Below are 13,833 nucleotides of genomic sequence, written 5' to 3'. Positions count from 1 at the left end.
GTAAAATGGCTATATCAGAACTTTCTTGCTCCACGGGAACATTATGAAAATGTTAAAAATGATAAGGTGCTTATAGAGGGCAGAGAGTGGGTCTTATTAGTAACTCAGAAATTCCTGGTTCCACAAGGATTTTTAGCAGAAATTTAACGTATTGGTACTTGGAGTCCGGGATCGTGTCTACATTAGTTGCTAACACCTGATGCTTCTGAAACACCTACACAAGATTCAAAAAGTAAACCCAGAGATTCCACATAGGAATCTATAGTGTCAAACACATTCTGCCCTGCTGTGGCCTTTCTGAGTTTTTTTGCAACAGAAGAATCAACCTGTTCTTCTTACCGTAGTAAAAAATGAGTGAAAGTTAAAAGCTGGAATTTTTCAAGGGGCTCCTTGAGTCTAATGAGGGGTACCTGGAACCCAAAAAGATTGAGAACTGCTGATCTAACTAACCTATTATTGTACTGTTAAGCCCGTGGTCAAAGTCTATTATGCTGCCACACTTTGTCCTTTTTCTAGTCCCCCTTAAGAACTCATTTCTTCCATAATGCATCCAGGACACTTCAACTTGAGCATGGCTAGGTGGGCAGAGAGCTTTGATCACTGCTACTACATTTCTACAAACTGTACATACTACGTGTGTTTGTTACCTTGTTCCCATAGTCTTTTTTTTTCTTTTCCACCTCCTGCATTTTGCCTCCTAGACTGTAAGTTCTTTGATACAACAAATGCCATCCATTATGTTTATATTGTGTCAAACATAGAGTCCCCACAGACAGGGCTGGATTATGACATGCTGGGGCCCTAAACTATGTCAAGCTTAAAAGGCCCCATAGCATTACCAAAAAATGTGGATTGTTCCAACAGAAATGACAATGAAAATAGAAATATTAAAGCTTTATATCTGCATATATACACAGGCAAAATTGCAACAAAAAAACTAATAATCTAACTAAAACATATATCTTGCAATAAGCCTATTTGCATTATGAAATACTTTCAAGTTAAAATACTTTATGATTTCTTAATTAGCATATATGAAAACATCTAGTCTAGAGCAACACAAGGGCAATTACAGAGATCAGCACACACAATCTCACACACACACACACACACACGCACACGCGCGCGCGCGCGCTCCTGGCCCCATGCTCCTGCAGTCTAGCGATGCAGCCACGTGGTACTGGAGCAGCCTGAAAGCCGTGGCAGGAAGAGACTTCTGGTTGCGGGATAGGGACTGGCGGGGGGGCAGCGGGACCAGGGGGAGCTTGCACGCAGCTGCTGCCACCTCCATTAAGCACCCCATGCTGCTGCTCTGCACATGACTGGTGCTCCAGGACTGGCTGCTGCTATTCCCCGACCTCACCCAGCTTCGCAACTGGCTGCAGTGCTGGTTTCAAAAAACTGGAATTTTCAAATTTCCGGCACATGGTCGGTCCCAAGCATGCCATATTTGTGAGGTTTTACTGTATTTTTTTTTTTGTATTTATGTATTTAGATACATAAATATTCCCTGTGCTCATAATGTGAGGCCCTAAGCTGTAGCTTTCTTAGGTTGTGCCTAAATCTGGCACTGCCCGCACACATTAGACTTAGGACCCACCAGCCCCCCACAACCCTGCCAAAACCTCCCCCCAGACCTGCCAACCTCCCTGCAGACCTGCTGGCACCCCCAATCCCACCCAGCCTCCCGACACCCCAACTTACATTGCATTCCTTGCACAGCTTCCAGCATTGGCAAGCACATGTGCAAGCAGGGACCTGATCTATAATAGGCCTATGTGAAGGCCTATTCACTTTGGATTCGGATTCGGCCAATTCGGGGGACAGTGATTTGATTCGGTGATTCAAATCACCGTCCCGATTCAATTCAGCTGAATCTCCTAATGAGGCAGGCCCATCCCCCACCCCTCTCCCAGCCTGGCAATGTCTGCCCCACCCGCCCCAGCTCCTGGCACTTGTTAAAAAAAAAAGCCCCAATTCAGCATGTGCTGCCAGGTGGGGGGTGATTCCTGCTACCCCCCACTGCCCCACATTGCATAGGGGGCTCTGCATGAGCCCCCAACACCTCCCCTCGCTCCCCCAGTCCCCACATGGGTGCCCTACCTGGGCCAGCTCCAGCCCTTCAAGAAAAAAACAAAACAAAAACAAGAAAACCTGCAGACCTAATGCTTTACACTAGGGCAAAATAAGAAGCAGGTCAATTTCAAATATGACCTTTCTAATCTGACACCATATTACACACACTTGGCATTCACTTTGATGTAAAAATGGGCAAAGAAAGAGAGGATTGGTCTTGTGGATTTTTGAGGCTAGAAGGGGCCATTCCATTAAGGTGATCTAGCCTAGTCTTTGTTCTAGCACAGATAGCAGCTGCCACCTATTTATTTTTTTCCTTCTAAGCCAGTATTTAGATGTACTGGAGCATATCTTTAAAGCAAGATATCCAGTATTACTGCAATGACTTTCAAATGAGGCAGAGTTTACCACTTTGCTTGGTCAGCTGAATCTGTAGGCTTGTTTACATTGCTTTTGAGGCTGCTGCCAGAATATATGCCCTGCTCCCCACACTCCCTATCCCTGCTTTCAAGGTCTCTGTCTCTGTTATGCTTAAGAGCAATGAAACTTCCCTGTGCTTATTAAGTTAGCACCTCTCTCTCCCTCTCCCTCTGGGGCCCCTCCATGCTCAGGGATAGAATTGTGATTTTTAAGTGGATTGTATTGCTCTGAAGGATGAAAACATAAATGAAGGAAAAAATGAGAGATGATAAATTACAGTTTAAAATTGGAAAAAAATAGCAGAGTAGCCTTACAGAAATTGGCTAACTACTGCCCATGGGATGTACAATGTATTCCTACTTTGCTGAGGACTGTACTTCAAAATCCAGGAGTTGCTCTTTAATTGTATCTTCTATGATTTTGGGGCACAGAATACATTTACATAAAAATAAAACCCTCTACAGAATTTCTTATAGCTTTCAAACCTTGCAGCTAATCACACTGAGGACAAATCCAGATGCAGCCACGCAGAACAGACGATTCCAGTTCACTCAGAATCAAAAGAAAGAAGACTCAAAAACATCAACATCGGTCACCAGCGTCAATCAGGCCAGCACGTCTCGGCTAGAAGGGCTGCAGTCAGAAAACCACCGCTTGAGAATGAAAATCACAGAGGTATGTATATGCTGCTAGAGCAGATGTACTGTTCTATGCACGGGACAGAATGATTTACCTAACCATAAAGCCATATGGATCTTAAGCGTATTCATCTTTTGGAACACATGATATGCTTAATTTTAGCCTATGTTCTAAGGTGGTTTTCAAACTGTGTTCTGCAGAGCCCTGGGCTTCTGCAATAGGTCATCTGGGCTTCAGCAAAGAGCTCTGGGGATAGCGGCAGAGTGGGCCAGGAGGCAGTGTTCTGCCATTGTCAGGGCAGGTCACTTGGCTCCATGTCAGCTCACAGGATAGGAATTGGAGTTCTGCTACAAAAGAAGTGGTACAAAAGGGTCAGGTAGTTCGAAAGCCACTGCTGTAAGGAAAGAAACTTGGCTAACATTTGGCAAAAATTGGAAACCCCAGGAGATGTGTTGTTGCACTGTAACCTCCACGTGACTCCAAAAATATGCAGCTAGGCAACAGCTGCTGCCTCCATGTGTTGCAACCGAGTGCACATCTGCCTTGTTAGACCTCTGGTTTAAGGTACTGTGAAGGCAAGTCAAGGGTGAGTGAAACCCTCCATAATTTGCCATGAAGACAAATCTTCATCCCAAGGTTATATCGAAATTCCATCTGGATTAGAACATCATCTTTTAGGTCTGTTGTCCAAAGTTTGAGGAGGCCATGTTATAGCGAGTGAATTTAGAAAGAACCATTACCTATTAACTGAATAGAATCAAGTCCTGTTGAAATCATATTGATTCTTGGAAAGAAGTCCAAGAGTGGAAATGTTTTCTGTTCAGACTTTATACAAATACATGTAATTAGATATACAAACCTGATATGAACAATAACAGGTTCCAGTGTGTGAAGTGTTCGAGGCTCATTCTAATAAAGGATGTAGCTATTTCCTAGATTGCCTTTATAGAATTTTTCCATCCAAAAGTTATAAGGAAGAAATATATTGTATTTACCTGATTCTGAGACAAGGGTATTTTTCCCCATTTAACATGGGGTGGGGAGCCCCTCATCTTAGAATTGAGTACAAGAGCAATACCAGGTGCAGGTGGCTGCTGTGGCTCAAGCTGTAGCCGCTACATGGGGTCTGGGCCATAGCCAAAGCTGCTGCCTGTCCCATCCCATCTCCCCAACCCCCTGTGCCTCTGCACCCTGCCATCTCCCCCCTGTAGCCTGTTTTACTCATCTACTCCCTGCCATGGAGCCTCTGCTCCCCTGCCTGTCCCTCTCCCCCTGCCCCCCCCCCCTTACCCTTGCTCTGTGCTGGCAGGCTGTATGCACGCTGCAGCCTGGGGCACTTAGTACAGTCTCAGCCTGTCCCCATAGCAGTGGTGCACAGCCTACATGTCTGCTATGGGGTGCTAGGCTGGAATAGGGACACAGCCTGTCAGTGAGGAAGAAGCTGGGGGGAAGAGGGGGAGAATAGGCTGAGGGGGAAGGTGGGAGCAAAGACTGGGGAGAAAGTGGGGAGCAAAAGTGGGGGGGAAGGGGAGCCTGAAGTTTCAGGGGAGCAGGATGGTAGGGGGGCAGGTATGAAGATAGGTCAAGCTGCTTGACCTCCCAATACCACCTGCCCCCCACCCCCTCCACTGCTTGCCCCCTTGCAGCAGTGGAAAGAATGAATTAAAGACAACCCTCCCATAATTAGATGCTATACGTGGAATATTATAACACATTTATAAATTTTCCATGCATAGAATCTAATTATTGTGGGGGGGGGTCATCTTAAATTTAGGGTCATCTTAGATTCAAGTAAATATGGTAAAATTTAATTCGCACTTGAATTCATTATTTCCCCCTGGGAACAGATGTGATCTGGGGGCCAGATGATCCCTGTCACTTGTGCACAATGAGCATATCCACACAAGGTATTAACTGCAGAGCTCCACAGTAAACTACTAGCTCTGCAGTAAATGTCTCAACATCTATGCATTCAGCCCTACTAGGCCACAGTAAACTAATAAACTCTGACACAGGTTAGTACTTGTAAATACAAGGACTTTCCTGCTGCAGAGTTTTTAATAGACAGCAATGCACGTATAGATGACAGGGCTGGCTGGGGCACAAAGGTGCTTCAGTATGGGGGTTGCCTGTCAGCTAGCTTCGCACTGGAGCATCCTCATGCTCCAAACATCCCCTCCACAGCAAGTTGAGCTGAGTTGTAGCAGCCCTGGGCTGGCAGGTTGACCTCTCCAGGCCTCCTGTATATGCTGCAGTCCCACGCACATATTCAAACACGGCACTGGAAGCAATAAACTGTGGCACAATATGTGTCAGTGTTTATTGCTTCAAATTAATTGAACATGTAGAAGGCAATCAGGACTCATAGTAGAGTTGATATCTTTTATTAGACAACACCCAGGAGAACTTTTATAATCTTTTCTCCAATGCCTGATGAAGGGTGCTTGTGCCTGGAAGCTTACAATTAAAGAATTTTTTTTGCAAAAATCTTGTTGGTCTCTTAAAAGATATCATCTCTACTACGAGTCCTGGTTGCCTTTTCCTCTAGACCAATACAACTACGACCTGGATACCTTGAATATGTAGATGCATCCAAGAGCTCCCTGAGAACCAGGGGTAACTCAATACAGTCCTTGCTCTGGGTCCTACTGAGGTCTATATCTAATAGGCACAGTTTAGCCCTTTGGGGAGGCTATTCTTTGCCTCTGTATTCTGAACATATCAAAATAGTATTCTTTTCCTTTAATTTCTTCTAGTCGTGTCAGCGGTGAGAAATCTTTGCTTAGATGCCTGTGTGTGATTCTAGTCCACATTGTTCAAGTCCTGAAAATTCATTCATGCATCTGCCTTTGTAGCGTACCATCAGCTGACCCGTAAGACTGAGTGAAAAAACAAGCAGCAAGGAGAAGGAAGAGGCATCACCACCTTTTCCATTAACTGTTTTTCAGAAACTTGAACAGGGTGGCATAGGACTCCACATAGGTGTTCAATTCCATTTACACACCTAAAAGGTGTAATGGAATCTAACTCTTGGTGGCTATAGCTACTATGTAGATTTTCACAGTTTAAGGAGAATTTAAACAAGTTGTTGCAGTATAGTAGCTGCCAGTCATTAATGAGCATGTTAGTCATGTCTGCAAGAAGTATTTTGTTCTTGTAAATACTATATTGCTGGAACCAAAACCAGGAGGTGTTTGGTTAGAGGGTGTTGCCCTACTGCTGAGAGTCAGACCAGTTACTGCATTTGGAGTCAGGAAGGAATTTTACCCCACAGTCAAACTGGTACAGACTATATGGGGGCTTTTGCCTTCCTCTGTAGTGTGGGACATGGTTCTCTTCCTTAGATTTCTTGAGCATATTTAACAACCTGCAACAGGCTAGGATGTTCTTCATGCCTTTGGGCTATGTGCCTTATAGTTATGCAACAGGGTTATTGTGTAGTTTTAGGAATAGATTAGACAGGCGCACGTATGGGATGGTGTGGATAGAGATGTTCCTGCCTTGAGTAGGAGATTATACTAGGTGGCCTCTGGAGGTCCCTCCCAGCCCTATTTTTCTATGATTCTGTGATTTTTAGTTCCTCAAATTCAATTTATGTGGAAATACTTAGTTCATAGGTGAAATAGAAAATCAAGCTCTTGGGGCCAGATTTTATTGTGCCTGTTACTTTTTGCAAATAGCAGTATTATTGTCTATGTAGAGTTCTGTGAGAACTGCATTTCAGCCTGGCTTTGGTAGGTAGTATAGAAATGCTAATAAAATTCAGTATTGCAAAGCTTGCTGTCTAGTAGTCTAAGCAGTGACTTGAGGTTTTTAATGATTCCTACTCTACAGGTCTCTTATGTTTTGTATTTGTTTTACAGCTGGATAAAGATTTAGAAGAGGTCACAATGCAGCTTCAGGATACACCTGAGAAGACCACATATATTAAGCAGAACCACTATCAGGATCTTAATGATATCCTCAGTATACGGAACTTTACAGATAGTAAAGGTAAGAAGCTACTAAGTCTCCTGGGGCCAGTTTCTGTTCCAGTTATCAGGCATTTATATGGGCTTGAACACTGAGGGTAATTCTGTTCCCCACTGTATAAGTCCTAAAATCCCATTAATACATCTACTTGTGTAACACATCACCATTTGACCCTTAAGACTGAGTCACAAAAAAGCAGTGAAGAGGAGCAGGACTGACTTACCTTTTACATGAACTGTTTTTCAGAGACTTGAGCAGGCTGAAAGAGAATTGTAGTTAGGTGCTTAAATCCACTTACACATCTAATAGGTGAAATAGAATCTGGCCCTTGATGGCTTCATCCCGTACTTTGAGCTTTCAGCATTTCACTATTGCAAATCCTAATTTATATTGTTCTCCCTGCTTAGTTATTTAACTGTATAAACTTTGCCCTATCTTGTATATCCTAAATGCATTTCATATATGGTAAATTAGTATAATATTTTTTAAATGTAGCTTTATTTTCAGAATCCAGAATTTTCTGTGTTGCAGTGTGGAAAAGTGTCATAGAAAGACAATTTAAAAGGCTGTCTTGCTTTCTTTTGAATGTTTTAATAATTAAACAGGTCAGTATTGAAGATGGGAAGCCTCATTTTCAAACACATTAGTAGGACATTCAAATCTTATTTTTGAACACTGATATCAAAGCACACAGAGACAAGCATGTAAAAATACACATGCTGATTTAAACATCTGACTGTAGGACTGGAGGCACTTGTGTATCAAAAATCTCCTCTATGAGCTGGTGATGATGAAAAGGAATTTCCATGCCTACCGCAGCAATAATTTATTGTTTCTACTATGGTTTTTGTATCCCTTCCAAAAGAAATTAAGGCAAAACAATTACTTCCAAAATAGCTGTTATACTACTGGGAGTTAATACGACCTTCGTCCCATTTATGGCTCTTGTATCGATCCGCTTTGTGAATTTGGGAAATTAGCATGGCTCCCATATAACTAAGTTTGCCCATCTCTAAAATGGGATAGCGATACATATTATCCTTGTAAATATGTAGATGAATATTTTTTATAGTATTAGAAAAACTACTGATAATTGGGATGTCCAGTGAGATATCAAATATTTCTTAAATGTTAAAAAAACTGGTGGGCATGTCACTATTTCTGTAACAGACCAGGCAAACTCAAATCAAACAGCAGCTCTGCAATAATAAAAAATTGCTCCATAGTTGCAGTAGCTCAGATTGCCATTTCCTTTGAAAAGTATCAAGGTTTGGAGCAAAACCCAATCTAAATAGTAAAGCAAACAAAACCCTGGCTTGCATCCATAGATGCTTCTCAAGCAAATCCTGAGACATCGTTCTCTCCTTGTACTCGGCCTTGGTGAGGCTGCAGCTGGAGTACTGCATCCAGTTTTGGGCTCCACAATTCAAAAAGGATGTGGAGAAGCTTGAGAGAGTCCAGAGGAGAGCCACGCGCATGATCAGAGGTCAGGAAAACAGACCTTACGACGACCGGCTGAGAGCCATGGGGCTCTTTAGCCTGGAAAAGCGCAGGCTCGGGGTGACCTGATGGCCACCTATAAGTTTATCAGGGGTGATTACCAGTTTCTGGGGAAACGTTTGTGCACCAGAGCGCCCCAAGGGATGATGAGGTCAAATGGTCACAAACTACTACAAGACCATTTCAGGCTGGACATAAGGAAGAATTTATTTACTGTCCGAGCCCCCAAGGTCTGGAACAGCCTGCCATCAGAGGTGGTTCAAGCACCTACGCTAAACACCTTCAAGAGTAAGTTGGATACTTATCTTGCTGGGATCCTATGACCGCAGCTGACTTCCTGCCCTTCGGGTGGAGGGCTGGATTCGATGATCTTCCAAGGTCCCTTCCAACCCTAATGTCTATGAAATCTATGAAAATCATTTGGAGGGCTGTATTTAACATGGTCTATGGTATAAATTCAGGACTATATGTCTCACTGATGTCACAAGGCAGTTTGCACGGAAATTCAAGAAAGAACATGAAAAATGCCACATCCCCAAGTGGACTTAAATGCTGAAGTCCAAAATATAGAGCTACGAAATCCTCATCCATTTTCCAGCACACACTAGAGTATCTAAATTCCCTAAGCACCTAAGTTTCTATAAAAAATGTCCCCTACACGTCTCACCAGATGTGGACATAACACCTAACGTTTGGTACACTCTGCACCAAACCAATGCTTAAAATCTCCTACTGTCCTATGCTTAGTGTATCATCGTATGAGGTGGTGATCTGGGTTTAAATCCCTCTTCTTGGGTAGGGAAAGGAGCACCACCTCTTCCTTTTCCTTGCTGTGTTCTAGATGTAAGAGAACTATATGTCTTGAGCACCAGCCTGCTGGAGAAGGGGCATGGCTGTGAAATCTGAACAGAGTAAGACCCAACGTGGGGGTCACATGTTCAATTTAACATTAAGTGCAGTTAAAATGCAAGCAGACACATGTTCAAACAGTTTAGCATGTGTAAGTACCCTAGTGACATTGCGAAGTTGTTCCCTTTCAGGCAAGGGTTATCTGACTTTAATACATCACAACATTCCAATGATTTATAACTGTTTCAAGTGAATGTCTGACAAGACCCCATTCTTCAGCCCAGAGATAGGTACTTAAGTCCCTGAAAAGGGTGGAGCTAAGGGTATGTCTCTCCTTTGGGCTGCTATTTCTTAGAGCTGTGCGAAGCTTTGGGGCTGATTCGATTTGGGGGAGCTTCGGCGGCCAAATCTCTGAATCCAAATCGAATCAAGAGACCAATAAAAAGGTCCAAATCCATTTGAAGCTCTCCAAATCAATTCAGAAAAGTTTTGGAGAGCGTCAGAGATTCAGGCAGTCCCTGCTCGCCACCACAGGGAGCTGGGCACAGACTCCATGCCGGTAAGTAGGGGGTGGGGGAGGGCTGGAGAAGAAGGGAGGGGACCATGGGGGGGACCCCCACCAGGCCCCATCCCCTGCCTGCTCCCCAGCCCCCCTGAGCACCCCCGACCCCTGCCCACTCTCCTAGCCCCCCCTCCATAGCTGCCCTTCTTCCCTCCAGCTCTTAAAAAAAAAAAAGCCCCTACTCACCGGCTGCTACAGTGGCCATTGGGGCTTTTGTGGGCTTGTGGCAGAGCACCCTCTTGCAGTGCAGGGCAGTGGGGTGCAGCAGGGATTGCCCTCCCACCCCCTCTGCCCGCCTGGTAGCAGCCGGTAAGTGCAGGGCATTTTTTTTTCTTTTTAAGTACCAGGAGCTGGGGCTGGGCATGGCAGCCATGGCGGGGGCTGGGAGAGTGGGCAGGGGATGGGAGCTTGTGGCAGAGCCCCCCCACATAGCATGGGGCAGCAGGGTGCAGTGGGGATCGCCCCCGCTGCCTGGCAACAGCCAGTGACAAGGCTTTTTTTTTTTTTTTTTTTTAAAGTTAGGATGCTGGGGCTGGGAGAGTGGGCAGGGGATGGGGGCTCATGGCAGAGCCACCTACACAGCGTGGAGCAGTGCGGGGCAGCAGGGATCACCCCCCTGCCTGGCAGCAGCTGGTGAGTGCTGGGCTTTTCTTTTAAAAAGCCAGGGGCTGGGGCCAGGCAGGCAGCCATTGATGAGGCTGGGAGAGCGGGCAGGGGATGGGACCTGTTTGATTTGGAGATTCAGCCAAATAGATTTGGGACAGTGATTCAGATCACTGGATCGAATCATTGTCCCCGGAATCAGCCGAATACAAATCCAAAGCAAATACTAGCTGCTTCACACAGACCTACTATTTCTGCCCTTTGCTTCTCTTGCCACCCTCCTCCTCCTCTTTCTTTCCACCTTCCCAGTTTCCCCACTGTATTCACTTCATTGACTCTAACCCTAGTTGCTAATCCATGTGGTTAAGTTATATATGCTGCTCCAATCAAATGAATAAGGTACAAGAGACTTTATACCTCTGAACCACAATTTCTTCTCTTTGTAGGCTCAGAGAAATTATTCTAACTCTATTTTTCTTCTGCCATGAGGTTTAAACATTTCCTTTCCCCTATGCATCTGTTGTAATTCGGGCCAGATGTAGCCTGGGGTATGTTTGATGCCTCTGACACAATGTCGTACATGACAGTCTGACTTTATTCCTAATATTTTATAAAAATAATTGCTTCTGTTTCCAAGTTCTTTACTTGCATTCATTTTACTTGCTGGCTATATGCTGAAAGGACTTAAGTTTTAAACATCAGACTCTTATGCACCGTGCATATAATACGGACATGCTTCATTTTCATGTCTTTGTCCTTAGCCTAAATCATTTCACGCTTTTCTACAATGAAATGCAGTTTTCCAATCTATTCAAGTAAAAGCAAAGTAAAAGCAGTGCACTGTTCCTTTCTGGTGTGGTGTTTTCTTCATATATGTGTGTGTGTCTATATAAAGAATATATATAATCTTTCTTGCAGATTAATAGTGTATGAAATACACAAAATCCCTCTCAACAGTGAATTTGGTGTAAAGTTACTGGTCACTTCTTTTTGTTGTAATCTTCTTCCCCTCCCAGAAACCCTTCTTGTATCACAGATGGTTCTTTGTTTGAAATTAGTAAATTGATTGGCCAGGATAAAAGCCAGCCAAGTAAAAAACCCATTTTCTGTTCCCAAACCATTTTCAAGTTTAGATAATGAAAAACCCTCAAAAACTCCCACTAAAGTTGTGGGACTCAGTAGCTGTGAGCGTTTTGTAGCTGAGACACGGGTGTGTCTCACTGGAAGGTTTTCTTATTCTGGTGAGTAGTGTAGTTGTGGGGCACGACCAGGGCAGCAGCCCCCAAGTACCACCTTTACCTTTGGGGTTGGGGGTATGCAAAAATAGCCACTGGTGTAGCGGTGACTGGCTGTCCCAGGCACAGATTTACCCTGCTATGCCTCTCTTCTGGGGTGTTCAGAATGCCATACTGTGCTATTGCCATGATCTGTTATTACTTCAGAGCTGGTAAAGATGCTTGTGCCCCAAAGAATGAATGTAACTATAGCTGGACCCTCCATTTTTTTCTGCCAAGGCAAGGAAATAAATATCTGTGAAGTTGTTTTGGGCCCCTAGACCAAGAGACTATGAAATGTTGTGGCTTGATATAAAGCTTTTCCTAGCATTAATGGGAGATGGCCGCATTTCTCAGCTGTTACCTGCAACTGTTAATTTGCTACATTTTTTAGGGGCCCTGTGGGCTGGATAGAATGGCCTGGAGGTCCACATCCAGCCCGTGGGCCACATTTTGCCCACCCCTGTGTTAGCCCCTTGCAGGCTGCCTGCTGGACTGCCCTGCCTTAGAGGACTCACCCGCCACACCACAGATCAGGTATTAGCCTCTCCTTTTTCCTGAGATCTGAGACAAAGAAGACCTCCATCCATTTTTTACAACGATGGTATTAGGGGCTCAGCTCAAAAGAGCACCAGAGTATCGGAAATGCCAGACTTGTGGCCTGGTGATTGGAGTGCTGAAAACACGGTGTAGACAATGAAAAAGATGGCCACTTAGATGAACAGGAAGGAACAGAATGCTGTCCTTGGTACTGTAAGAAAAACAGAAAGGAAAGATAACTATATATACATCAAGATAGCTAGATATACACAAATATATACATACTTCCATGGGTATATAAAAGATTTGACATATTTGTTAATTTTGATTACTGTAGGAATGTTGCATTGGGTGACTTGCCATTTTAAATATGCAGGTATAATCAAACACTTGCATTTGGGTTTTAAGTAGATAAATGATTTGTGGATATTGGGAGTTTTGATTGAAATCCAAACTCAAAATATATTCGGCAACAGAATGTCTTGATTTATTTTGAGGCCTCCCAGTAAGTTTTTAGAGGAGCTTGTTAGATGAACCAATGAATAACAGCTGCCGTGTGGGCCATACAAAAAATTAAAAAGCCGCTAGAAAGCCTCCCCCTTCCCAACACTTTAAGAGGCTTCTGACTTTTCCTAGTTGTGTTAGCAAATTCTCTTTTGCTAACGCTATCATTTGCTCAGGGAAGGTTTGAAATATCCTGTTTTGAGCCAGCAACAGTAAGCTGTACTCATAGTTGCAAATGGGCTCAGAACATGCTTTTGTGTATCAGGCCTGCCCGCCTGCTGTCAGCTGTCACCAGTCTCCAGTGTTTTCCAGGGTTACAGTGTTGTTCTTGTACAAGTAGCTCAAAGAAAAATAAACTTCAAAAGCAGGCTGCTAGTAAATGCAAGGGGGAAAAAAGAGACATTCATCTGTGATGGGAGAGAAAAATGTTACCTTGGTGAAGTTACTTTGATAAAGACATCTAAACTGAAACACAGATTCAGAGGAAAAGCTTTTGGAAAATTAAATGTACAGGGCTTTAAAGGAATACTCCCTCAAAAAAGAAGTATATTTTATTGTGTATTTGTACAGAGTTTAGCAAGTGACTTCTGAGCTGACCGGGACCTCTGGATGTGCACTGCTCATACACAACTCCAAAATTCCTAATCATAACAGCTGTCAAGTCAGTTTCAGGCTAGATATAGGATGTTCCTTTTCTGCTCTTATTTACACTGATCTATATCTGGATTATATTTTTCAGATTATTTTTCTGGACATGGATTTTTTTTTCAGATTTACAGTTGTGTGAACGAAAGCAAGTTTTGTCTAGATTTTGCTTAATACATTCTTTTTTCCCCAAGTTTAACATCATTAGCAGCCTTGAGGCAGACCATCAGCTGATGCAAACTGAATTCA

At 43.7% G+C, this 13,833-nt stretch overlaps 1 protein-coding gene across 1 annotated transcript in view; it reads left to right on the top strand.

Annotated features, from left to right (window-relative positions):
• Positions 1-13,833, top strand: part of GABBR2 (gamma-aminobutyric acid type B receptor subunit 2) — a 989,086-nt gene that overhangs the window by 962,016 nt on the left and 13,237 nt on the right. Inside the window, exons 16-17 of the mRNA XM_090039096.1 lie at positions 2,989-3,171; positions 6,999-7,128. Coding sequence (XP_089895222.1) covers positions 2,989-3,171; positions 6,999-7,128 — 313 coding nt within the window. The remainder of the gene's footprint in view (positions 1-2,988; positions 3,172-6,998; positions 7,129-13,833) is intronic.

The sequence above is a fragment of the Crocodylus siamensis genome, chromosome 3 (genome assembly GCF_052110815.1).
Source record: "Crocodylus siamensis isolate JL-2025a chromosome 3, ASM5211081v1, whole genome shotgun sequence".
Taxonomy (NCBI): Eukaryota; Metazoa; Chordata; order Crocodylia; family Crocodylidae; genus Crocodylus; species Crocodylus siamensis.
The sequence above is the reverse complement of the archived record's forward strand: the minus strand, read 5'-3'. Positions and strand labels throughout refer to the sequence as shown.